The sequence below is a fragment of the Phyllobates terribilis genome, unplaced genomic scaffold (genome assembly GCF_046119375.1).
Source record: "Phyllobates terribilis strain yellow unplaced genomic scaffold, ASM4611937v1 Scaffold_3__8_contigs__length_932513732, whole genome shotgun sequence".
NCBI classification, from domain to species: Eukaryota; Metazoa; Chordata; class Amphibia; order Anura; family Dendrobatidae; genus Phyllobates; species Phyllobates terribilis.
The window spans coordinates 290,373,698-290,400,914 of record NW_027362763.1 but is presented as its reverse complement, the minus strand read 5'-3'; the positions used below and the strand labels follow the sequence as shown (position 1 = coordinate 290,400,914).

The following is a 27,217-nucleotide window of genomic DNA, read 5'->3' as shown; positions in this document are numbered from 1 at the left end:
ATGATAAAACAATGACCATAACAATAATACATACATACAAAACAAAATAAAAAGTCATACTTTACCAATCTATTCTCATATGCCATTTAGCTACAATTACTGGTTGAATACAATGGTTACAAGCTACGCAGCCCATGATCAGCTGAAGGGTAGTAAAGAGGCCAATGGGGAAAGCACTGGAATTGGAATGCTGGGGTTAATAGGGTTGACTCTTTTTATTTTATAACATTATGTCTTCAGAATTTTTAATTTCAGGTCAAACCCATTTTTGTTTTTAAAAATAATGCAATCAATAAAAATGTTTCATGTTTTATTGCATAAGTTCAGTTATGTATAACAGATCAGAAAGTAGTAGAACAGTAGTACTGTCTATATACTGAGCATATGAGTGGTGTATCATGTTGTTTATCAATTTTCTGTTTGTAGTTTTGAGAAAACTGAAAGGAGACTATGATCCTTCTAAAGACATTGAGGAAATGAAGCGGGAAAAGGAGGAAGCAGCAAGTGAAAAGAAAGTTTCTATTATTCAGCTTTTTAAATCCCCAAATTACAGACAGCCGCTCCTAGTCTCACTGGTACTACACATCTCTCAGCAGTTTTCTGGAATCAATGGGGTAAGTTGTTTGGGGCACTACACCTGTTTGTGCAATTGAGGAGGGAGTTGCTGCTTCATAAAAAATCTATTAACTTAAAAACATTTACTGATTCACAATTACTTGCAGTTACAGTTTCTGGAGTTCACATCTGTGTTTTGAATTTAATTTTTTCTGTTCCATAGAGGAATATTAAAAATGAAATTTAAACTGATGGATCCTTAATATGACAGACATAAATGCTGCTCAATTTGACTCATTATAGTTCATGTACAGTGGGTACGGAAAGTATTCAGACCCCTTCCAACAAGACAATGACCCTAAGCACACAGCTAAAATAACAAAGGAGTGGCTTCAGAACAACTCTGTGACCATTCTTGACTGGACCAGCCAGAGCCCGGACATAAACCCAATTGAGCATCTCTGGAGAGACCTGAAAATGGCTGTCCACCAATGTTCACCATCCAACCTGACGGAACTGGAGAGGATCTGCAAGGAAGAATGGCAGAGGATCCCCAAATCCAGGTGTGAAAATCTTGTTGCATCATTCCCGAGAAGTCTCATGGCTGTACTAGCTCAAAAGGGTGCTTCTACTCAATACTGAGCAAAGAAGGGTCTGAATACTTATGACCATGTGATATTTCAGTTTTTCTTTTTTAATAAATTTGCAAAAATTTCTACATTTCTTTTTTTTTCAGTCAAGATGGGGTGCTGAGTGTACTTTAATGAGAAAAAAAATGAACTTTTTAGAATTTACCAAATGGCTGCAATGAAGCAAAGAGTGAAAAATTTAAAGGGGTCTGAATACGTTCTGTACCCACTGTACCATCATAATACTACATGCTCCACACAGAGAATCTGATGCAGATGTGAACACATCCTTTGAAATTAAAAAAATTCATTTTACATACAGTGGGGAAAATAAGTATTTGATACACTGCCGATTTTGCAAGCTTTCCCACCTACAAAGAATGGAGAGGTCTGCATTTTTTATCATAGGTACACTTCAACTGTGAGAGACAGAATCTTTAAAAAAAAATTCAGAAAATCACATTGTATGATTTTTACATAATTAATTTGCATTTTATTGCATGAAATAAGTATTTGATACAATAGAAAACAGAACTTAATATTTGGTACAGAAACCTTTGTTTGAAATTGCAGAGGTCAGACGTTTCCTGTCATTCTTGACCAAGTTTGCACAAACTGCAGCAGCAATTTTGGCCCACTCCTCCATACAGATCTTCTCCAGATCTTTCAGGTTTCGGGGCTGTCACTGGGCAACATTGAGTTTCAGCTCCCGCCGAACATTTTTTATTGGGTTCAGGTCTGGAGACTGGCTAAGCCAGTCTAGGACCTTGAAATGCTTCTTACTGAGCCACTCGTTAGTTGCCCTGGCTGTGTTTTTTGGGTCATTGTCATGCTAGAAGACCCAGCCACGACCCATCTTCAATGCTCTTACTGAGAGGAGGTTGTTGGCCAAAATATCGCGATACATGACCCCATCCTCTCTTCAATACAGTGCAGTTGTCCTGTCCCCTTTGCAAAAAAGCACCTCCAAAGTATGATGTTTCCCCCGCCATGCTTCAAGGTTGGGACAGTGTTCTTAGGGTTGAACTTATCCTTCTTCTTCTTCCAAACATGGCGAGTGGAGTTGATACTAAAAAGTTCTAGTTTGGTCTCATTTGACCACATGACCTTCTCCCATGCCTCCTCTGGATCATCCAGATGGTGATTGGCAAACTTCAAATTGGCCTGGACATGTGCTGGCGAGAGCATGTGGAACTTGTGTGCCTTGCAGTGTTTCAATCCATGACTGTGTAGTGTGTTAGTAATAGTTATGTTCGAGACTGTGGTCCCAGATCTCTTCAGGTCATTGACCAGGTCCTCCCGTGTAGTACTGGGTTGATTCCTGAACGTTCTCAGAATCATCCTTACCCCACGAGGCGAGATTTTGCATGCAGCCTCAGACCCAGGAAGATTGACAGTCATCTTGTGTTTCTTTCATTTTCTAATAATTGTGCCAATGGTTCTTGCCTTCTCACCAGGCTGCTTGCCTATTGTCCTGTAGCCCATCCCAGCCTTGTGAAGGTCTACAATTTTGTCCCTGGTGTGCTTAGACAGCTCTTTGGTCTTGGCCATGGTGGAGAGGTTGGAGTGTGATTGATTGAGTGTGTGGACAGGTGTCTTTTATACAGGTAACAAGTTCAAACAGGTGCAGTTAATACAGGTAATGAGTGCAGAGTATGAGGGCTTCTAAAAGAAAAATTAACAGGTCTGTGAGAGCCAGAATTCTTGCTGATTGATAGGTGTTCAAATACTTTTTTCTTGTAATAAAATGCAATTTAATTATTTAAAAATCATACAATGTGATTTTCTGTTTTTTTATTTTTAGATTCTGTCTCTCACAGGTAAAGTGTACCTACAATAAAAATTACAGACGGATCTATTCTTTGTTGGTGGGAAAACTTGCAAAATCGGCAGTGTATCAAATACTTATTTTCCTCTCTGTATGTTAGCAGTTATTGTTAGGTAATAAAACTGAACTAAGTTTCAGTCTGCTGTCTTCATGCCTTCATTCATTTTCAGAGTCCATGATATGCAGTTTGCTGCCTGATCCAAGTTTCAGATTTTTCACTTGTGGAGACATTTACTGGATGTCTCTCACAGTAATGTAGGATGGATAAGCATGGGTTTTATCTTCCACTTATTTCCTCTTCATATGCTTTACTCCTTTCCTATAAGCCAGTTTTTCTCCCTCACTGTTCTATGGATACATGGATACAACCACCTACCCATCCCTGCTGCTATGTCTAACGCTGAGAAAAGGCATGGGAGAGCACTAAGAGCAATCGGAACCAGGGGGACTGTTGAGGATTTGAAACATTTTGTGAAAGCACTCAGATAAACTTGGTGTATGTGCACACTATGTCATTTGCAGGCAGCTTCCTCCTGGAATCTGTCTCAAAATGCGCTGCAAAACTGCTGTAAAGATGAACATAATGCACAGCAATGCAAAAATAACAATGCTGTGTACATGTTCAGTCTTTTGATAATACTTCATGAAGTAGCAAAAACAACAGTAAAATCTCCAGCAAAGCCACTTATGGAAAGAGATAATTCTTCAGGTCAGTACGATTATGGCAATACCAAATTGGTAAAATTATCAAAGAGGACCTTTCACAAAATGTTTCAAGTCGATCTAGACATGTGATGTAGAGGCTACAGAGCAGAATAAAACGTTTTTGTTATCTTTTAATTTTTCCTCTTCAATGTGGAGAAATTAGCAATCAAACTATTTGGCACTTAGTGATTTAACTTTAGTTTAAAACCAAGTAGTTGTTATCAGATAATTTTCAATTGGGGCATGTACTTCTTCTCCCAGTATAATGCTGACCAATCATAAGAGGGGAGCAACCAGAGAAAGCATACGCCCCCCTAATAGCTTAGAGCAGTGTTCCCCAAGTCCACTACTCAAGAGCCACCAACAGATCATTACAGGAGAAGTCCTGGAGACCACAGACAGGTTGCAAAGGTACTGGATGCCACAGACAGGTTGCAGAGGTACTGGATGCCACAGACAGCCAGGAGATGTCCTGGAGACTGCAGACAGGAACTGTGCATAGACAAACTAATATCTTAATACCAAAACCAAGGTGTGTGTCTCAACACAAGGGAGTACACCAAGCTTCTTGCAAAGGCTAATGTTGAGCACAAGAAAGTTTAGCGGACCGGGGTGTAGGCAGCAGAGCCCAGACTCAGGACAGATGTGTAACACTGGCATCTGCCCCCCCATCCTTATTATATATGTATATCTATCTATATCTATCTATCTATCTATCTATCTATATATATATATATATATATATATATATATATATATCAGGATGAGGGACATATATACCAGGATGGAGGACATTATATATGCATATATATATATATATATATATATATATATATATATATATATATATATATATATACACATACACACAGTACAGACAAAAAGTTTGAACACACCTTCTCATTTAAAGATTTTTCTGTATTTTCATGACTATGAAAATTGTACATTGACACTGAAGGCATCAAAACTATGAATTAACACATGTGGAATTATATACTTAACAAAAAAGTGTGAAACAACTGAAAATATGTTTTATATTCTAGGTTTTTCAAAGTAGCCACCTTTTGCTTTGATGACTGCTTTGCACACTCTTGGCATTCTCTTGATGAGCTTCAAGAGGTAGTCACTGAAAATGGTCTTCCAACAATCTTGAAGGAGTTCCCAGAGATGCTTAGCACTTGTTGGCCCTTTTGCTTTCACTCTGCGGTCCAGCTCACCCCAAACCATCTCGATTGGGTTCAAGTCTGGTGACTGTGGAGGCCAGGTCATCTGGCGTAGCACCCCATCACTCTCCTTCTTGGTCAAATAGCCCTTACACAGCCTGAAGGTGTGTTTGGGGTCATTGTCCTGTTGAAAAATAAATGATGGTCCAACTAAACGCAAACCGGATGGAATAGCATGCCGCTGCAAGATGCTGTGGTAGCCATGCTGGTTCAGTATGCCTTCAATTTTGAATAAATCCCCAACAGTGTCACCAGCAAAGCACTCCCACACCATCACACCTTCTCCTCCATGCTTCATGGTGGGAACCAGTCATGTAGAGTCCATCCGTTCACCTTTTCTGCAACGCACAAAGACACGGTGGTTGGAACCAAAGATCTCAAATTTGGACTCATCAGACCAAAGCACAGATTTCCACTGGTCTAATGTCCATTCCTTGTGTTCTTTAGCCCAAACAAGTCTCTTCTGCTTGTTGCCTGTCCTTAGCAGTGGTTTCCTAGCAGCTATTTTACCATGAAGGCCTGCTGCACAAAGTCTCCTCTTAACAGCTGTTGTAGAGATGTGTCTGCTGCTAGAACTCTGTGTGGCATTGACCTGGTCTCTAATCTGAGCTGCTGTTAACCTGCGATTTCTGAGGCTGGTGACTCGGATAAACTTATCCTCAGAAGCAGAGGTGACTCTTGGTCTTCCTTTCCTGGGGCGGTCCTCATGTGAGCCAGTTTCTTTGCAGAGCTTGATGGTTTTTGCAACTGCACTTGGGGACACTTTCAAAGTTTGCCCAATTTTTCGGACTGACTGACCTTCATTTCTTAAGGTAATGATGGCCACTCGTTTTTCTTTACTTAGCTGCTTTTTTCTTGCCATAATACAAATTCTAACAGTCTATGCAGTAGGACTATCAGCTGTGTATCCACCTGACTTCTGCACAACACAACTGATGGTCCCAACCCCATTTATAAGGCAAGAAATCCCACTTATTAAACCTGACAGGGCACACCTGTGAAGTGAAAACCATTTCCGGTGACTACCTCTTGAAGCTCATCAAGAGAATGCCAAGAGTGTACAAAGCAGTCATCAAAGCAAAAGGTGGCTACTTTGAAGAACCTAGAATATAAGACATATTTTCAGTTGTTTCACACTTTTTTGTTAAGTATATAATTCCACATGTGTTAATTCATAGTTTTGATGCCTTCAGTGTGAATGTACAATTTTCAAAGTCATGAAAATACAGAAAAATCTTTAAATGAGAAGGTGTGTCCAAACTTTTGGTCTGTACTGTATATATATATATATATATATATATATGCCTTCCATCCTGGTATATATGCCTTATTTTTGGCCCCATCCTCATATATATATATCCTCCATCCTGGTATATGTCCCTTATACTGGGACCCATCCTGGTATATATATCCCCCACCCTGGTATATGTCCCCCATTTTGCCTCTGTTCTTTAATGTATAGAAAAAATAAAACATTATACTCACCAGGGGCGAACATAGAAGTCATGGGGCCCCATAACAGAAGTATAATGCACTACCCATAGTCCTCCTTAGAGTATAATACACAGCCCATAGTTCTCCCTAAAGTATAGTGCACCCCCCCATACTCCGCCATATAGTATAATGCACCCCCCATAGTCCTCCATATAGTATAATGCACCCCTCATAGTCCCCCATCTAATATATATAATTGTCTTATCCCGTCTGTCTGTCTGTCCAGGAAATCCCACGTCGCTGATTGGTCCGGCCGCGGCCAATCAGCGACGCGGCATTTCAGAAAAAGATGGCGGCCGTTAGCGGCTCATCTGCCGCACGGAGGTCAGCGGCGATGCAGCCGGGAGATGCAGCCGGCTGCTCGCAGCATAAGTCCCCCGACCGGAGGAGCCGCTGACTTTCATGCGGCTACCGTCGGGAGATCAGCGGCTACGGCCGCTGATCTCCTGACGGCAAGTGTGACGCCCCCCCCTCCCCTCTCCTCTCCCCTCCCCTCTCCTCCCCTCTCCTCCTCTCCCCTCCCCCCGCTTGCTCAGGGCCCCGGCACCCGGCGCCATACTTACCCCTCCCCGTGCCTCCACAGCAGGTCCTGTGTCTTCCGCTGCTGCACTGTGACGTCTCAGGTCAGAGGGCGCGGTGACGTCTTTACACCACGCTCTCTCCTGAACGGTCACAGCGCAGAGCGGAAAGATGCCAGCTACGCTGGAGTCCGGAGCAGCAGCTGAGAAGTGAGGTGAGTATTGGATTTTTTTTTTATTGTATGGGGGCATAGGGCATTAAATGGTGGGGTGGAGGGGTGTGACATCGTGGAGGGGCTATTATAAGCGAGGGGGGATGACATCCTGCATGGGGTATTATATAAGGGGGATGTGACTTCCTGCATAGGGCATTATAAGGGAGGGGGGGGATGTGACACCCTGCATGGGGCATTATATAGGGAGGGGAGTGACATCCTGCATGGGGTATTATATGGGGGGGAAGTGACATCCTGCATGGGGCATTATATGTGGGGGAATGACATCCTGCATGGGGCATTATATAGGGGGGATGTGACTTTCTGCATGGGGCATTATAAGGGGGGGATGTGACATCCTGCATAGGGCATTATATGGAGGGAGAGGTGACATCATGCATGGGGCATTATATGGGGGGGTGACATCCTGCATGGGGCATTATATGGAGGGAGAGGTGACATCCTGCATGGGGCATTATAAGGGAGAGGGGATGTGACATCCTGCATGGGGCATTATATAGGGGGGGTGACATCCTGCATGGGGCATTCTATAGGGGGATGTGACTTCCTGCATGGGGCATTATATAGGGGGGGATGTGACATCCTGCATGGGCATTATAAGGGAAGGGGGATGTGACATCCTGCATGGAGCATTATATAGGGGGGGATGTGACATCCTGCATGGGGCATTATCCTGCATGGGGCATTATAAGGGAGGGGGGTTGTGACATCCTGCATGGGGCATTATAAGGGAGGGGGGGATGTGACATCCTGCATGGGGCATTATATGGGGGGGAGTGACATCCTGCATGGGGCATTATAAGGGAGGGGGAGATGTGACATCCTGCATGGGGCATTATAAGGGATGGGGGATGTGACATCCTGCATGGGGCATTATATGGAGGGGGGGAGTGACATCCCGCATGGGGCATTATAAGGCAGGTAGATGCTCCCCGGTCCTCACTAACACGGTTCGCTGATTGGTCGCAGCCACCGGCCGCGACCAATCAGCGATATCGGCGCCAAATTTAAACACGGTCTCCGGCCAATTGGCGGCAGATTTAAAATAACTATGCCACCGTCGGGAGACATATTCTAGAATACCCGATGCGTTAGAATCGGGCCACCATCTAGTACTGTATAATGTGCCCCCCATAGTCATCCATGTAGTATAATGCACAGCCCATAGTCATCCACCTAGTCTAATGCACAGCCCATAGTCATCCATGTAATATAATGCACAGCCCATAGTCATACATGTAATATAATGCACAGCCCATAGTCATTCATGTAATATAATGCACAGCCCATAGTCACTTTGGCCAAGTGTCATACTCATTTTTCTCCTTTATCTTCCATATTTATGTATTTACACACTTCTTGCACCTTTCTTGACAAGTGGGAGTTGCCTAGCTGAAAAGGGTATGGTTTGCCAGAAAAGGGGTGTGGCTTAATGTGACATGCCTTGCTTCCAGACAAGTGCCAAAATTTTTGTTCAAATTTTTGGCACAAACTAAGCCAACTAATAAGTGGTGTAAATTTAGACTAGACAGTCTTAAAATTAGACAGATTTATGAAACAGCATGAACCACTATGATAAATGTAACACATTTTAAGACTCTCTAAATTTGTACTATGTAAGAATTAGTCAGAATTGATAAACATACACCATTGTGTGCAGTCTGTATTTAAGCTAGTGTTAAACCTGTCCTTGTGTGCTGACTATAATCAGTCATAGGTCATATAAATACAGCTGATGTTTCACTAAAGCAGGGTTGGGGAATCTATTTTCTGCCAAAAGCCATTTGGATATCTATACCATCTTTTGGGGGCCGTACAAATTGTGCGCTAACTCCCCCCACAAAGTACGTCCTGATGCTGGCACCGGTGTCAGGACATAATCTTTCATTGCATGCATCTCAGCATTCAGTAGTGAACACTGCGTGCTCGTTCTCACAGAGCAAGAAGAAATTAATGGGCCAGCGCCCGTCAAAATACCGCTGCTGGCCCAAGCATTGTGGTACCCGGGAAACTGCCCGAGGGCTGGATAAAAGGTCATCGAGAGCTGTAAACGGCCAGCGGGCCTGAGGATCCCCACCCCTGCACTAAAGAATGATATATTCAAATCACACTTTATTTACAGCACAGTTGCATTACTGGCACATAAACCATAAATGTTCATCTCTTAACAGATTTTCTACTATTCAACAAGCATTTTTTATAAAGCCGGAATTGGTCAACCAGTGTATGCAACCATTGGAGTTGGTGCAGTGAACACAATCTTTACTATTGTTTCGGTAAGTCTTTTTAATCATTATTTGTGGAATCTGTTCACCATATTTGTTTGTTTCTAAATGCATGTGATTATTTGTACAAGCTGAGATGGGGGATTGTCTGCAGCCTACATAGTGCATAGTACAACTTTAGGATCCTTCATATCTTTCTTCTTTCAACATCCTAAATGTGTACAAACTACACAGGACGATGTGTTCTGGAGCCAATGTACATGAGTATCATATGCAAAGCAATTAAAAGTGTTGGATGTTGGCATCAGACTGGGTTTAGATGAGAGTACAAAAAATAGATTTTCATACATTTTGCCATCCTTACGCCATCTGTGTGTCTATTTTTTACATCCATGTGGCATCCACATTTAGGTATGAACACTTTAAAATGTACAAGATCAAATACAATTGCTAATGTTAATAATGGCAATGTATCCATAAAAATCGGATGCAATACGGATGATCTGTATGGGATCTGATTATTTTTTCATTTTCTTGCTCACCCACAGACTTGAATACGTGAGTCTCATCTAAATGAGAATAGTGCATAATGTGATTTTTTTCACATGGACACTTTGGGCCCGATTCATCAAAGCTTTCATGTCAGAATTCTTGAGCTGAAAGCTTTGAAAACTCATAAAATTTAGGGGCAACTTTTAGCTGCACCTAAATTTTGCGAGTTTAGTTGTCTCCCCTCCATTTTCCATTGTGGTAGAGCTGGGGTGGGACACCACAGTCCGTCTAATTCATGATGACCTGTGGTGTTCCCAAAGCCAGATATCTCACTCCAGTACCTGATTAGAGTTACGACCACTAACAACTAACTAACCAACTAACCAACCAACTGTTACTATATGAGTGGTCGTAACCATGGATTACTTGGCACCTAGGGGTTTGAATCATGAGATCGAATTATATGCCTTTAATTAGGGGTTCACCAAATCCAGTCAGCCCCCCCCCCCCCCCTTTTTTTTTGCATGAACCCCTATGCCTCATTTTTTACCTTTTTACCTTTCTATATTTTTATTTATATTTTTTTCCCTTAAGGGTAGGTAGGCTATCGATGGGGCAAGTATTTGTGTTCCCTGCAAGACATCCTTTCAGGATTGATTAAGGAACATTTGCCAAAAGGCTTAGTTTAGTTTTTTTTTTATATATATACATATATATATATATATATATATATATATATATATACAGTGCCTACAAGTAGTATTCAACCCCCTGCAGATTTAGCTGGTTGACACATGCGGAATTAACTTGGCATTGTGACATTTGTACTGTAGATCAGCCTGGAAGTGGGAAATGCACTGCAGCAGATTTTTTTTTTTTTTTTTTTTAAAAACGTTAAAAGTTAATTCAGAGTGTCATTTATTATTCAACCCCTCAAACCACAAGAATTCTGTTTGGTCCCCCTAAAGTATTAAGAAGTAGTTCAGGCACCAAGAATAATGAGCTTCACATGTGTGGATTAAAGATCTCTTTTGCCAGCCTTTTCTGACTATTTAAGACCCTCCCCAAACTTGTGAACAGCACTCAGACATGGTCAACATGGGAAAGACAAAGGAGCATTCCAAGGCCATCAGAGACAAGATCGTGGAGGGTCACAAGGCTGGCAAGGGGTACAAAACCCTTTCCAAGGAGTTGGGCCTACCTGTCTCCACTGTTGGGAGTATCATCCGTAAGTGGAAGGCTTATGGAACTACTGTTAGCCTTCCACGGCCTGGACAGCCTTTGAAAGTGTCCTCCCGTGCCGAGGCCAGGTTTGTCCGAAGAGTCAAGGCTAACCCAAGGACAACAAGGAAGGAGCTCCGGGAAGATCTCATGGCAGTGGGGACATTGGTTTCAGTCAATACCATAAGTAACGTACTCCACCGCAATGGTCTCCGTTCCAGACGAGCCCGTAAGGTACCTTTACTTTCAAAGCGTCATGTCAAGGCTCGTCTACAGTTTGCTCATGATCACTTGGAGGACTCTGAGACAGACTGGTTCAAGGTTCTATGGTCTGATGAGACCAAGATCGAGATCTTTGGTGCCAACCACACACGTGACGTTTGGAGACTGGATGGCACTGCATACGACCCCAAGAATACAATCCCTACAGTCAAGCATGGTGGTGGCAGCATCATGCTGTGGGGCTGTTTCTCTGCCAAGGGGCCTGGCCATCTGGTCCGCATCCATGGGAAGATGGATAGCACGGCCTACCTGGAGATTTTGGCCAAGAACCTCCGCTCCTCCATCAAGGATCTTAAGATGGGTCGTAATTTCATCTTCCAACAAGACAACGACCCAAAGCACACAGCCAAGAAAACCAAGGCCTGGTTCAAGAGGGAAAAATTCAAGGTGTTGGAGTGGCCTAGTCAGTCTCCTGACCTTAACCCAATTGAAAACTTGTGGAAGGAGCTCAAGAATAAAGTCCACATGAGACACCCAAAGAACCTAGATAACTTGGAGAAGATCTGCATGGAGGAGTGGGCCAAGATAACTCCACAGACCTGTGCCGGCCTGATCAGATCTTATAAAAGACGATTATTAGCTGTAATTGCAAACAAGGGTTATTCCACAAAATATTAAACATAGGGGTTATATAATAATTGACCCACACTTTTATGTTTAAAATGTAATAAAATTCAACTGAGCAACATAACTTTTTGGTTTGTAAGATTTATGCTTCTGTTCATAAAACCTACTCTCGTTTGCAGTTTGATGGCTCTAACTTATTTGCATCTTATCAAACCAGTTAAATCTGCAGGGGGTTGAATACTACTTGTAGGCACTGTATATATATATATATATATATATATATATAATCGTCTTATCCCGTCTGTCTGTGTGTCTGTCTGTCCAGGAAATCCCGCGTCGCTCATTGGTCCGGCAGCGGCCAATCAGCGCCGCGGGATTTCTGAAAAAAGATGGCAGCCGTTAGCGGCTCAACTGCGGGACGGAGCTGAGCGGCGATGCAGCCGGGAGATGAGCGCCGCGAGGCGCTCATCTCCCGGCCGGCAACAGCAGAAGGAACCCTACCGCCGGACCCATCTGCGGGACGGAGATGCAGCCAGGAGATGAGCGACGCGAGGCGCTCATCTCCCGGCCGGTATCAGCGGAAGGACCGCCGGCGCCGCTGACCTCCATGCGGAAGGGAGGACCGGGGAGCGGCGCTGCGGGTCGGGATACTTCTGCTGCGAGCGCCAGCTATGTCCCGGGTTCTCGCAGCGTAAGTAGCCGCACAGGCAGCGCCGCTCCCCGATCCTCACCAAGACGATTCGATGATTGATTGCGGTCGTCGGACCCGACCAATCACTGATCTTAGCACAAAACTTAAACACCGCTGTGCTGATTGGTCGCCGACGCCGCCCGCGACCAATCACCGATTTGGGCGCCACATTTAAATATCGGCCGCGACCAATCAGCACAGCGGTGTTTAAATGTGGAGCCAAGATCGGTGATTGGTCGCGAACGATATTTAAATTTGGCGCCCAAATCGGTGATTGGTCGCGGGCAGCGTCCGTGACCAATCAGCACTGTAAAAAAGATGGCGGCCGTTAGCGGCTCAACTGCGGGACGGAGCTGAGCGGCGATGCAGCCGGGAGATGAGCGCCGCGAGGCGCTCATCTCCCGGCCGGCAACAGCAGAAGGAACCCGACCGCCGGACCCATCTGCGGGACGGAGATGCAGCCGAGAGATGAGCAGCGCGAGGCGCTCATCTCCCGGCCGGTATCAGCGGAAGGACCGCCGGCGCCGCTGACCTCCATGCGGAAGGGAGGACCGGGGAGCGGCGCTGCGGGTCGGGATACTTCTGCTGCGAGCGCCCGCTATGTCCCGGGTTCTCGCAGCGTAAGTAGCCGCACAGGCAGCGCCGCTCCCCGATCCTCACCAAGACGATTCGATGATTGATCGCGGTCTTCGGACCCGACCAATCACTGATCTTAGCGCAAAACTTAAACACCACTGTGCTGATTGGTTGCCTACGCCGCCCGCGACCAATCACCGATTTGGGCGCCACATTTAAATATCGGCCGCGACCAATCAGCACAGCGGTGTTTAAATGTGGAGCCAAGATCGGTGATTGGTCGCGAACGATATTTAAATTTGGCGCCCAAATCGGTGATTGGTCGCGGGCAGCGTCCGCGACCAATCAGCACTGTAGTGTTTCACTTTGGCCGCAAGATCAGTGATTGGTCGCGGGCCAAGTCCGCGACCAATCAACGATTTGTGCGCCACGTTTAAATACCGGCCGCGACCAATTGGATGTCAGCACCGCTCCCCGGTCCTCCCTTCACGCCCTAGCCGCATGGATGTCAGCGGCACTGCCTGTGCGGATACTTCCGCTCCGAGAACCCGGGACATGAGCGGGCGCTCAGAGCAGCAGTATCCCGGCCCGCAGCGCCGCTCCCCGGTCCTCCCTTCACACCCTAGCCGCTGATGTCCCCACAGTATCCGCATGGTGTTACAAAGGTCCGGACATTTGTGTTAAAAATCGCTGATTGGTCGCGGGCGCTGCCCGCGACCAATCACCGATTTTGGCGCCAACTTTAAATATCGGCCGCGACCAATCACCGATCTTGGCTCCACATTTAAACACCGCTGTACTGATTGGTCGCGGACGCTATTTAAATGTGCCGCCAAAATCGGTGATTGGTCGCGCCCAGCGTCGCCGACCAATCAGTACAGCGGTGTTTAAATGTGGAGCCAAGATCGGTGATTGGTCGCGGCCGATATTTAAATTTAGCGCCAAAATCGGTGATTGGTCGCGGGCAGCGCCAGCGACCAATCAGCGATTTTTAACACAAATGTCCAGATCTTTGTAACACCATGCGGATACTGTGGGGACATCAGCGGCTAGGGTGTGAAGGGAGGACCGGGGAGCAGTGCTGCGGGTCGGGATACTTCTGCTGCGAGCGCCCGCTCATGTCCCGGGTTCTCGCAGCGGAAGTAGCCGCACAGGCAGCGGCGCTCCCCGGTCCTCCCTTCACGCCTTAGCCGCATGGATGTCAGCGGTGCTGCCTGTGCGGATACTTCCGCTGCGAGAACCCGGGACATGAGCGGGCGCTCGGAGCAGAAGTATCCCGACCCGCAGCGCCGCTCCCCGGTCCTCCCTTCACACCCTAGCCGCTGATGTCCCCACAGTATCCGCATGGTGTTACAAAGGTCCGGACATTTGTGTTAAAAATCGCTGATTGGTCGCTGGCGCTGCCCGCGACCAATCACCGATTTGGGCGCCAAATTTAAATATCGGCCGCGACCAATCACCGATCTTGGCTCCACATTTAAACACCGCTGTACTGATTGGTCACGGACGCTATTTAAATGTGCCGCCAAAATCGGTGATTGGTCGCGCACAGCGTCGGCGACCAATCAGCACAGCGGTGTTTGAATTTGTCGCCAAGATCGGTGATTGGTCGCGGCCAGCGCCAGCGACCAATCAGCGATTTTTAACACAAATGTCCGGACCTTTGTAACACCATGCGGATACTGTGGGGACATCAGCGGCTAGGGTGTGAAGGGAGGACCGGGGAGCGGCGCTGCGGGTCGGGATACTTCTGCTGCGAGCGCCCGCTCATGTCCCGGGTTCTCGCAGCGGAACTATCCGCACAGGCAGCGCCGCTGACATCCATGCGGCTAGGGTGTGAAGGGAGGACCGGGGAGCGGCGCTGACATACAATTGGTCGCGGCCGATATTTAAAAGTGCCGCACAAATCGGTGATTGGTCGCGGTCTTGGCCCCCGACCAATCACTGATCTTGCCGCAAAAGATAAACACTACTGTGCTGATTGGTCGCGGACGCTGCCCGAAACCAATCACCGATTTGGGCGCCACATTCAAATATCGGCCGCGACCAATTACTGATCTTGGCTCCACATTTAAACTCCGCTGTGCTGATTGGTCGCGGACGCTATTTAAATGTGGCGCCAAAATCGGTGATTGGTCGCGGGCAGCGCCGGCGACTAATCGGCGATTTTGAATAAAAATGTCAGGACCTTTGGAACACTATTCGGATGCTGTGGGGAGATCAGCGGCTAGGGTGTGAAGGGAGGACCGGGGAGCGGCGCTGCGGGTTGGGATACTTCTGCTGCGAGCGCCCGCTCATGTTCCGGGTTCTCGCAGCGGAAGTATCCGCCCAGCAGCGGCGCTGACATCCATGCAGAACGGAGGACCGGGGAGCGGCGCTGCGGGTCCGGATACTTCTGCTGCCAGCGCCCGCTCATGTCCCGGGTTCTCGCAGCGGAAGTATCCGCCCAGCAGCGCCGCTGACATCCATGCTGAAGGGAGGACCGGGGAGCGGCGCTGCGAGTCCGGATACTTCTGCTGCCAGCGCCCGCTCATGTCCCGGGTTCTCGGAGCGGAAGTAGCCGCACAGGCAGCCGCTCCCCGGTCCTCACCAATACGATACGCTGATTGGTCGCGCTCTCCTGACGCGACCAATCACAGATTTTAACGTTGAATTCAAACATACTGTCCGCTGCTTAGTAACACGGCGTACGAGATTTAAACCCTGCTTTTATGATTGGTCGCGGACGCCGTCCGCGACCAATCACAGATTTCCGCTCCAAATTTAAACCCGCTCTCCGGCCAATTACCGCAACATTTGAAATATCTACGCCACCTTCGGGAGATAGCACGGCTAACTCCGCCCATTTGTCATGTGACTCACAAAATGCTCATAACGTACTGAGCAGGTTTTCTTTGTCACACTGTGCGAGGGATTTCAGTCAGACTGTGCGAGGGACTTCTGTCACACTGTGCGAGGGACTTCAGTCACACTGTGCGAGGGACTTCTGTCACACTGTGCGAGGGACTTCAGTCACACTGTGCGAGGGACTTCTGTCACACTGTGCGAGGGACTTCAGTCACACTGTGCGAGGGACTTCAGTCACATTGTGCGAGGGACTTCAGTCAGGTTTACTGAACACGTTCTGCCAGTGACAGCGCGCGTGAATAGATACTTATTTAGGTTTCCTGTTTTATAATGGGTCGTAAGCGAAAATACGCCACGGAGGAAGACAGAAAAGCAGCAGAAGCAGCAAGAAAACAACAACGTCGAGAGCAACAGACACCACAACACACTGCCGCCAGACAAGCCCAGGATGCAGAAGCTCACAAAAAACGCCGGGAACAGGAGACACCGCAACACACTGCCGCCAGACAAACCCAGAATGCAGAAGCTCAACAAAAACGCCGGGAACAGGAGACACTACAACACACTGCCACAAGACAAGCTCAGGATGCGGAAGCTCACCAAAAACGCCGGGAACAGGAGACACCACAACACACTGCCGCCAGACAAGCCCAGGATGCGGAATCTCACCAAAAAAGCCGGGAACAGGAGACACCACAACACACTGCCAGCAGACAAGCCCAGGATGCGGAAGCTCACCGAAAAATTCGGAAGCAGGAGACAACACCACACACTTCCGCCAGACAAGCACAGGATGCAGAAGCTCACAGAAAAATTCGGGACCAGGAGACACCACAACACACTGCCGGCAGACAAGCCCAAGATGCGGAAGCTCACAGAAAACTTCGGGACCAGGAGACACCACAACACACTGCCGGCAGACAAGCCCAAGATGCGGAATCTCACAGAAAACGTCGGGAACAGGAGACACCACAACACACTGTCGCCAGACAAGCCCAGGATGCCAAATGTCACAGACAACGTCGGGAACAAGAGACACCACAACACACTGCCGCCAGACAAACCCAGGATGCGGAATCTCAACAAAAACGCGGGGAACAAGACACACCACAACACCCTGTCGCCAGACAAGCCCAGGATGCGGAATCTCACAGACAACGTCGGGAACGGGAAACACCGCAACACACTGCGGCTAGACAGGAACACGATGCGGAATCCCATAGACAATGTTGTCTCAATGAATCTCTAGAATCCAGGACAAACCAAGAACAACACGATCGACAAATTTATAAAAAACGAATGCTCTACCAACTAAGGCAAACCCAGCAGAACATTCAACAACTTGCACGTTACGTAACAGACAATGAAACTAACATTATTCAACACTACTGTGGGAAGATGAATGTAGTTTGTTCAAAATGCGAATCTATGAATTTTATCGAGGAAAAACCATCTGACAATCAGTTTACTCAATGCTGCCAAAAAGGAAAAGTAATGCTACCAAGATGTCACTACTCAGATCTGTTTGAGCAGTTGATGAAAGGAACGCATGAACACAGTAGAAATTTTATGGAAAATATCAGAAGTATCAACAGTTCTCATGCCTTTGCTTCATTTGGTGCCAACATTGCACCGCCCCCTGGATTCGGACCGTATTGTTTTAAAATTCATGGCCAGATCTACCACCGTACTGGAACACTTCACCCAGAACTAGGACAACCACCAACATTTGCACAATTATACAACTTTGATCCAAATGAGGCTACAGAACAAAGGATGAACCGAAAAGAAAATTAAAAGTGTAATGCAGAACTGATGAACCTAATTTCCGTACATTTACAAACAATTAGCCCATTTGCTGCCGCATATCGCATGCTAAAAGACGTTGAAGCTGAAGAGGAACAGAGAGCTATACAAAATGGGACGGAAATGCCTTCTATTATCATGGCCATTAAACAAGAACATCAACAAGATCCCCGATGTTACAACAAACCACGTGTAAGTGAGGTCGCAGTTGTTTTTCAAAACGATGATGGAGAGCCTCCTTTTCAAAGAGATATATTAGTCCATCTTAAGCCAGACAAAAACAACCCTTTCGTTCCCAAAACACAACGGATTAGCATTTTGCACAGCAACCTTGATGCTCTTCTGTATCCGCTATTCTTTCCAAGCGGTGATCAAGGCTGGCATGAAAACCTACACCAGCAAGGAACTTCAAGAAGAATTACACAACTACAGTACTACAGTTTTCTTCTGTCTGTGCGAAATTACTTCAATCCTATTTTAAACGGTGGGAAACTGACACAACAGTACTTAGTAGACGCATACGTAAAAATTGAAGCAAATCGGCTCAATTTCATACGAAGGAACCAAAAACAACTTAAAGTTGAAGACTACTGCGTTCTTCAAGAACATTTGCAAAAACAATCCATTCAAAAAGGAATTCCAATAGGAAAAACAGTAATTCTCCCGTCGTCCTTTGAAGGTAGCCCCCGCAACATGCAACAGCGTTAACAAGATGCAATGGCAATAGTAACAAAGTATGGAAGACCTGACATTTTTTTAACAATGACCTGTAATCCTAAATGGCCGGAAATCACAGAAAATCTACAACCCTGGCAGCAAGTTGAACACAGGCCGGACTTAGTTGCACGCGTATTTCGACTAAAACTCAGCAGCCTTTTAGAAGACATCAAAAAAAGCCTTTTTGGAACAGTCGTAGCAATGGTACATGTCATAGAGTTTCAGAAACGAGGTCTCCCACATGCGCATATACTAATTATTCTAGACGCGGATTCCAAGTTTCGCGCGGAGGACGAAATTGACAACATAGTGTGGGCTGAAATTCCTAACCAAGAAAAGTATCCTGAATTGTATAATATTGTAATCTGTAATATGGTTCATGGCCCATGCGGTGTAGCAAATCCAAAAAGTCCACGCATGGAAAACGGAAAGTGTACAAAAGGGTTTCCAAAGCAGTTGAGACAGCACACTGTTAAAGATTTGGACGGCTACCCATCCTACCGGAGACAACTGATTGATAACATTTTACACAACAAAAAGATTATAAATAACTCATGGATAGTTCCATACAACCCGTACTTATTAAAACGCTACAACTGTCACATCAATGTTGAAATCTGCGCTTCAATAAAAAGTGTTAAATATCTTTTCAAGTACATCTACAAGGGACATGACAAAGCTAACGTCGAAATCCAACAAAAAACAGTCAATCAAGATGAATCATCACTGTTTGTTGACTCAAGATATGTCAGTGCTCCAGAAGCTGCTTGGAGAATATTTGCATTTCCAATGCATTCACAGTCCCATGCCATTATACGTTTAGCTATTCATTTACCAAATCAACAACAGCTTTATTTCTTTGAAAATGCTCAAGTCGAAGATGTCTCCAAAAATTTAAGCACAACGTCAACATTAATGGAATGGTTTTTGCTGAACCAACATGACGAAAATGCAAGGCAGTATTTGTATCGAGAGATTCCAGAGCATTACGTTTGGAATAAAACTTGGAAGCCAAGACAACGAGGACTTAGCAGAATAATTGGACGCATGTATACTGTTAGTGTCAAGGATCAAGAAAGATATTGCCTTCGGCTGTTACTACTGCTTGTCAAAGTTGCTAGAAGTTACGAAGATTTGAAAACAGTTAATGGAGTAGTGCACGATACATTTAAAGCTGCAACTTTGGCTTTAGGACTTCTATTGGATGATACTATGTGGACACTTACTTTAGAAGACGCAGTTACCCTACATATGCCTAAGAAACTTCGTGAATTGTTTGCCTACATTTGTGTCTTTGGACCGCCTACAAATCCGGATCAACTTTGGACAAATTTCAAAGAACATATAATTGAAGATTACTGCTTACGTCTTCACAACAAAAGTGGAAATTGTCACAATTGCGAATCTTATGCCATGCAAGATATCCAAAATATCCTACTACTGCATGGAAAAACATTTTCAGACTTTAATTTGCCACAGCCTACAAGTCAAGTTGCACAAATTCAAGAGTATGACGAAGCTTATGAATTATTGTTGGCAACAGAGAAGAAAAACTCCTTAAATCAAGAACAACGAATTGCATATGACACTATTGTGAGCGCTTTAGAAAACCAAGCCGATCCAACGCCAAAATGTTTCTTTATTGACGGTCCTGGAGGCAGCGGTAAAACATACCTCTATGAAGTTTTAATGCATCACGTTAGAGGGTTAGGAAAAGTCGTATTGCCATCGGCTACAACAGGTATTGCAGCAAACCTTTTAAGAGGAGGTCGCACTATGCTTTCACTCTTTGGGATACAGGTTCCGGTCAATGAAATCTCCGTTTCCAGAATCAAACAAGACACATTTGCAGGAAAACAGTTGAACAGTGCAAATCTTTTGATACTTGATGAGTGCACCATGGCGCCTAAATATGCTTTGAGCTTAATTGACAGACTTCTGCGTGAAGTTATGACTACAAATATTGCTGAAAAAAATGAAATTCCTTTTGGAGGTAAAGTTTTTGTCCTTGGCGGAGATTTTAGGCAATGCCTTCCAGTTGTACCGAATGGAACAAGAACAAATATTATCGAGTCAACCCTAAAAATGTCAGACCTTTGGAAAGAGTTTAATAAACTACAACTAATTAACAACATGCGATCTTCTGACCCAGAGTACAGCAACTGGCTTCTTAAACTTGGGAATGGTGAACTTAGCAATGAATATAACCTTGGAGAAGACATTATTGAAATACCAGAAGACATGTTGTGCACTGACTGCATCGTAAGTGATGTTTTTGGACAACGCGTTGAAATAGATGTGAACGACCAAAACAGTGTTGAGAGAGCCTCTTCCTATGCTATTCTCTGTCCCAAGAACGATGACGTAGCTGTGCTAAATTCCCGTGTGATGGATAGAATGCCTGGAGAGTATAAATTATACAAAAGTGATGATTCGGTGGATGTCGACAATGAAGATGAACGAGAGCATTATCCAGTTGAATTTTTAAATAGTGTTACGCCATCAGGAATGCCATCCCACAGACTACAACTTAAAGTTGGAGCAATCGTCATGTTGCTGCGGAATCTAAATACAAGAAATGGTCTATGTAATGGAACTCGCCTTATTGTTACTGGACTCCATTCCCACATAATTCAAGCTACAGTGATCACTGGATCTGCAAAAGGAGACGAAGTGTTCATTCCACGCATTGATTTATGTCCTTCAGACACCGGTCTTCCATTTAGGCTTAGACGTCGACAGTTTCCAGTAAAACTTGCATTTGCCATGACAATAAACAAGTCACAAGGTCAAACTCTACACCGTGTTGGAATATATTTACCGGAGCCCGTTTTTGGACATGGACAACTGTATGTTGCATTTTCAAGAGTTAAAATGAGATCCAATGTCAAGGTGCAAGTTTTGGATACCCATTTACAAGGAAAGTTGCTTACAGATAGTCCAAAAGTATTCACCAAAAATGTCGTGTACAAAAATATTTTAGGTTGATATTGTTAAGAAATATATTCTAAAGTCGTACTTCTTTTGTCCGATGATTTATTGTAAAATATTGCTACATATTCATGGAATAGTTTATATATTTTGATTATCTGTTTAATAATTTTGTTCAGTTGTATTAAGTTCCATAACCAATAATAGTTAATAAAGTATTATTTTCTGTATTCATTGTATTATTGTTAAATCTTCATAGCGACATCTGCAGCATGTGCTACTAAAGTGAATGCCGATTTGTGCCTGTCCACGCACTTAGTCCCGGAGTGGAAAGCAGCGAATCTACAGACAGCAGCTAATCACGGCAGTATCTGAGAGCGCGTGCTGTGCCTCCGATCCTGCGAGGAGCTGCTGAAAACAGGACAGACAGCGCTGGAGCAGAGAAAGGAAACAAAGGGAGGATTGGGGTTTAGTTTTTGAAATGTGCTGTGGAGATGGGGGAATGAGTAGGTCATACAAAACCAGGATAAGGGAGCCATACAAGCTAAGATGAGGAAGGCGTACAATCTAAAATAAGTCAGCCATACAAACCAGGATTAGAGGAATGACGGAGCCATACAAACCACATTGATAGACCACGCTGTGGATGCTGGATGTGACACGATGACGGATAACCCCGGCCACAGCCCGTCATTCACTGTGGTGCGCGGAACAGCAGAACCCCGGCTGCAGCCGCAAATAATCGTGATGTAAACGGAAGCAAGATCCGGCTGCAGGCGGGAGAATTACGTGCTGCCTGTGCGTCGTCAGCGATGTTGTCACAAGCAGGATTGACAACATAACATAATGACCAAATTCATTAGGGGCACCGAGGGGATACATTGTGAAGTTAATTAAAAGTAGTGCACAACCCATTTAAACACTGCTTCGCTGCTTAGTGGCGCCCGGTCAGCCGCATGTTTATTCTAGATTACCCGATGCATTAGAATCGGGCCACCATCCAGTATATATATATATATATATATATATATATATATATATATATATATATACACTTTATTAGCATATATTATATTTTTAATATCACTTTAATAGTTGATATAATAACTTTTTATGGGGGTGTATGTGTACATATTAGATATTCATACATCCATTTATATTTCATATTTCATGCAATCATGTATATATATATTTTTAACTTTTAATTCTTGATATAGGTTCATATACCTTTTAAATAAATTACTATTAAATAAACTAATTTTTAATCAGTGTTTTTCTATCCAGAATAAAGATACTATTATATATTTTTCAGGCTCCTTTTTATATATAATATATCTATTTGCATCCACTATTTATCACATATCTAGGGGCCCCTTTTTGCTCTGGGTGTGTCTCCTGGAGCCTATACATCAGGTGTGCTTAGGGGAATTAAAACTCCTCTGTAGGTGGAAAGGTTAATTAGTAGTGCTATATAATCATGATGAGCATGTGGGGGGGGCACTCCCTGAAGAAGAAGAACAGTGATTCCTTCGATATGCGTTGGATTTTGTGGCCGCTCTGAGGCTCTCTGAGCAGTGACATCACCCTAACCACTTCCTCCCTCCCGTGCGGCATCAGCTAGCGGCGTAGCTTCCGGCCGGGGCACACCGCAGGTCGAGCGCCAGCTGAAGATTCACGGCAAGGGGCATCTCTGGGAGGACGCTCCCATTACAGACTTTTTCACCGCCAGGCATTATACGGGGATTCCCGGACCCAGCACAATATAGGAGGACAAAGCAAACTACACAGGTACTTTAACCATTGTGGTATCCACTGCATTGGTTAATATGTAGTGTCTAATTGGATGGTTTTATCAGTTGTCTCTGTGATCCCTATAGCAGCACAATAGGGGATTGCAGGTGCAGGGATCCTTTTTCCATTTTATTATTGACACTATTGTAGGTAGGTCTATTACGGCAATAGCCAGATTACTCCTGACATATGTTTACCCTGGTGTTCTACAGTAGATTCTTTCAGACATTTATTTTTGACGTCTGCGAGCGCGGTAGTATATACTCCATTCACTACATAGGAATTTTTTTTTTTTTGTCGTTCCATGTGTGGTAAAATTGATAATGCAGCTTTATTCTTCGGGTCAGTACGATTACAGCAATACCACATTTATATCTTTTTTTATGTTTTAGAGCTTTTACACTAAAACTATTTCATAGAAAAAATAATTATTTTTGCATTGCTTTATTCTGAGAGCTATAACTTTTTTAATTTTTGGCTGATAGAGCTGTATGGCTGCTTGTTTTTTTGCGGGACAAGATGTTGTTTTCAGCGGTAACATTTTGATTTACTGATTTTTTTTTTATTTATTGATTTTAGTTTACTTTTATTTTTTGATCGCGTTTTATTCCACTTTTTGTTCGGCAGTATGATGATAAAGCATAGTTTTTTTGCCTTGTTTTTAATTTTATTTTTTATGGTGTTCACTAAAGGGGTTAACTAGTGGGACAGTTTTATAGGCCGAGTCGTTCCGAATGCGGTGATACCAAATATGTGTACTTTTTTATTTATATTTTTTTTCATAAAAAAATATTTATTTACGCGTACAATATACAATACAGACCAAAAGTTTGGACACACCTTCTCATTTAAAGATTTCTCTGTATTTTCATTACTTTGAAAATTGTACATTCACACTGAAGGCATCAAAACTATGAATTAACACATGTGGAATTATATACTTAACAAAAAAGTGTGAAACAACTGAAAATATGTCTTATATTCTAGGTTCTTCAAAGTAGCCACCTTTTGCTTTGATGACTGCTTTGCACACTCTTGGCATTCTCTTGATGAGCTTCAAGAGGTAGTCACCGGAAATGGTTTTCACTTCACAGGTGTGCCCTGTCAGGTTTAATAAGTGGGATTTTATGCCTTATAAATGGGGTCCAAACTTTTGGTCTGTACTGTATATATATTTTTTTATTTATTTTTTAATATTGTTACTTTTTTTCACCTTTCTTTACTTTTTTACTTTGTCCCACTATGGGATTTTCATTTTTTTTCAGCCTGATCGCTTTCATAGTATAGGAATGCCGGAGCATTCCTATACTATACAAACTGTCAGTGCTGCACTGACAGACAAACTTGTTAGATCATGCACTGCGCATGATCTAGTAACTTTGCTAGCTCTGGTGACCCGGATGTCACCATGACGACATCGGGTCACCATAGCAACAATTGCCCCCCGCGCCATTCCAATGGCAAATGGGCTTCCTCCCTCTGCCTGGCTCTCTAAATGCTGCGATCGATTTTGATCGCAGCATTTCGGGGGTTAAAGTGCCGGGACCGCTCCTGGCACTGAGTGCTGCGTGTCAGCTGTCAAAATCTGCTGACACCCGGCGGCAATCGCGCGTGAACAGCCTCTGTGTGTGCAAAATCGCCTAGACATATCCATACGCCCCAGGTCAGTGATTACCTACCGACCTGGGCTTATGGATACGTCTAAGGTCATGAAGGGGTTATTACACCTACCACATATTGGGATAGGATCTTGGAGATAGGAATACCCCTTTAAATATTTAACAACAGTTAAGAGTTTTTAGCGTAACACATAATGAGACATATTAACTATTGCCTTTGACTATTTAGACAGCAGAACAATAGGCAGTCAGAAGATTTGCAATGTCTATGAAAGTGGCGCACACTTGTTGATAAATTTGGGACATCTTTGGTGCACATTACACTCACTTTCCAATTTTATACCACATCCTGAGTGGTATAGTTTAGACCTGGCACACGCCAGTAATGAATCTAGTGTATATTATATCTCTACAGGTATATATTCTAGACAACATCTGTTCTTTTTGGAACAAATAACAAAATGATTTGTGCCAAAATGTTTGGCACAAGTAATGCCAGAATTCTGGCATGAGGCTATGTGCCCACGATGCAGAATTGAAGCAGAAAATTTCCGCAGCGTTCCTGCATGTCCTTGCCAGTAAAAACGCATGCGGATTTTACATGCGTTTTTTAAGCGTTTTTGCAGCGTTTTTACATGCAGATTTGACTTGCGTTTTTCAAATGCATTGTGACCTCAAATCCGCATGCGGAAACGCACAAATAATGGACATGCTGCGGATTTTTCCGCTAGGAAAATCCGCAGCGGAAAATTCCGCATCATGTGGACAGCACATGCGGATTATCATTGGGGACCATGGGGCACGTATTACCAAGCGGAAATTCCGCATCAAAAACGCTTGAAAAACGCATAGTGGGCACGCAGCCTGACAGTAAATTCCACATCCTTTCCTTTTATATAAACCTAGTAAAAAAGAAAATAATCAATTTTCATCTTCTATTACCTTTTCCACTGCCTATAGTCCCCAATTTGATAGCATCAGTAAAATTGTCTGCAAGTATGTTTCAGTAGTGAATCAAGATGACACCCTACATATTCTAATTGCAGGGGGATGCCACTGTGTAGCTAAGGCCACAGCTCCACTATCAGTATTTGGTCAGTATTCGGTCAGTATTTTTTCTCAGGAGTGTGAGCCAAAACCAGGTGAGGAACAATCAGAGAAAAGGTATAATAGAAACAAGTCACCAATTCTGCATTTATCACCCTCTCCTGAGAAAAAATACTGACCCAATACTGACCAAATACTGATAGTGTGGCTGTGGCCTAAGAGAGGCTGCTCACTGATATAATTACCAAGTTTACTCCGCAAATCTAAGCCACCTACTTCATGGCTTTCTATCTCAGGTTTTTACAGATGCTGTATTAACAGGTGTAATGTTTGCAATTATGCAGAAAATAATAAACATACCTTTTACTCCTCACAAAGCACATAGTACCAAATAAAATAATTTATAAATTGTGAATCTAACCATGTAGTGTATTGCATTCACTGCCGTGCCTGTAATTTATACTATATCGGATATACTACTAGAAAATCGAAAAAAAGAATGGCAGAACATCTATTCAATATAAATAGCAATAACACAGGATGCTCTGGTGCAGTGAAACACTTCATAGTTATACATAAAGGCGACTTACCCCAGCGTTCCTTCTTTGGAATTGGACAGGTTAACCGCCCTATTCGTGGTGGGAATTGGCAGAAAGAATTAGCCTTGTGTGAGGCGTTTTGGATCCTGCAAATAGACACGAAATACCCTCGGGGCATGAATTATAGGAATGACTTGTTCTTTATATATTGATTGTTTTTGCATATTATATATATTTAATGTTTTGATATTAGCATATATAATTCATGTTCTTTAATCCTGGTATTATTGGACTTTCTATGGACATAGGAGCTGTTTTTATTCTAATGCAATTGATTATGTAAATGTAATTTTGAATGACGGCCAGTGTATAAGCACGGACTTCCTTTTATCCTATGAATAAGGGTGCGTTCTGCACCTGAAACGCGTCAGGTCTGAGGTTTCAGTTTTAAAATTTTTAATCATGTAACTGTAGCACCCTGAGGATTCGGCTGCTACAGGGGTATTGCACCTTAACCCAGAGGTGTGATATTCCACTCCCGGGTAAGGATGGAGTGTGGAACTGAGCTCGGTAGGCTGCATGCACTACACACATCCCATTTCCGAGGAGCAGACCGACGGTACTCCCACTTAGAAATGTGCAGGTACGACCGAGTCTGTTCCTGGCTGGAGTGGGAGG

At 44.1% G+C, this 27,217-nt stretch overlaps 1 protein-coding gene across 1 annotated transcript in view; it reads left to right on the top strand.

The window, feature by feature from the left end:
• The window catches only part of SLC2A2 (solute carrier family 2 member 2), a 116,587-nt gene that overhangs the window by 74,762 nt on the left and 14,608 nt on the right, over window positions 1-27,217 (top strand). The window contains exons 7-8 of the mRNA XM_073674885.1: window positions 427-614; window positions 9,360-9,464. Of these exons, the coding sequence (XP_073530986.1) occupies window positions 427-614; window positions 9,360-9,464 (293 nt within the window). The remainder of the gene's footprint in view (window positions 1-426; window positions 615-9,359; window positions 9,465-27,217) is intronic.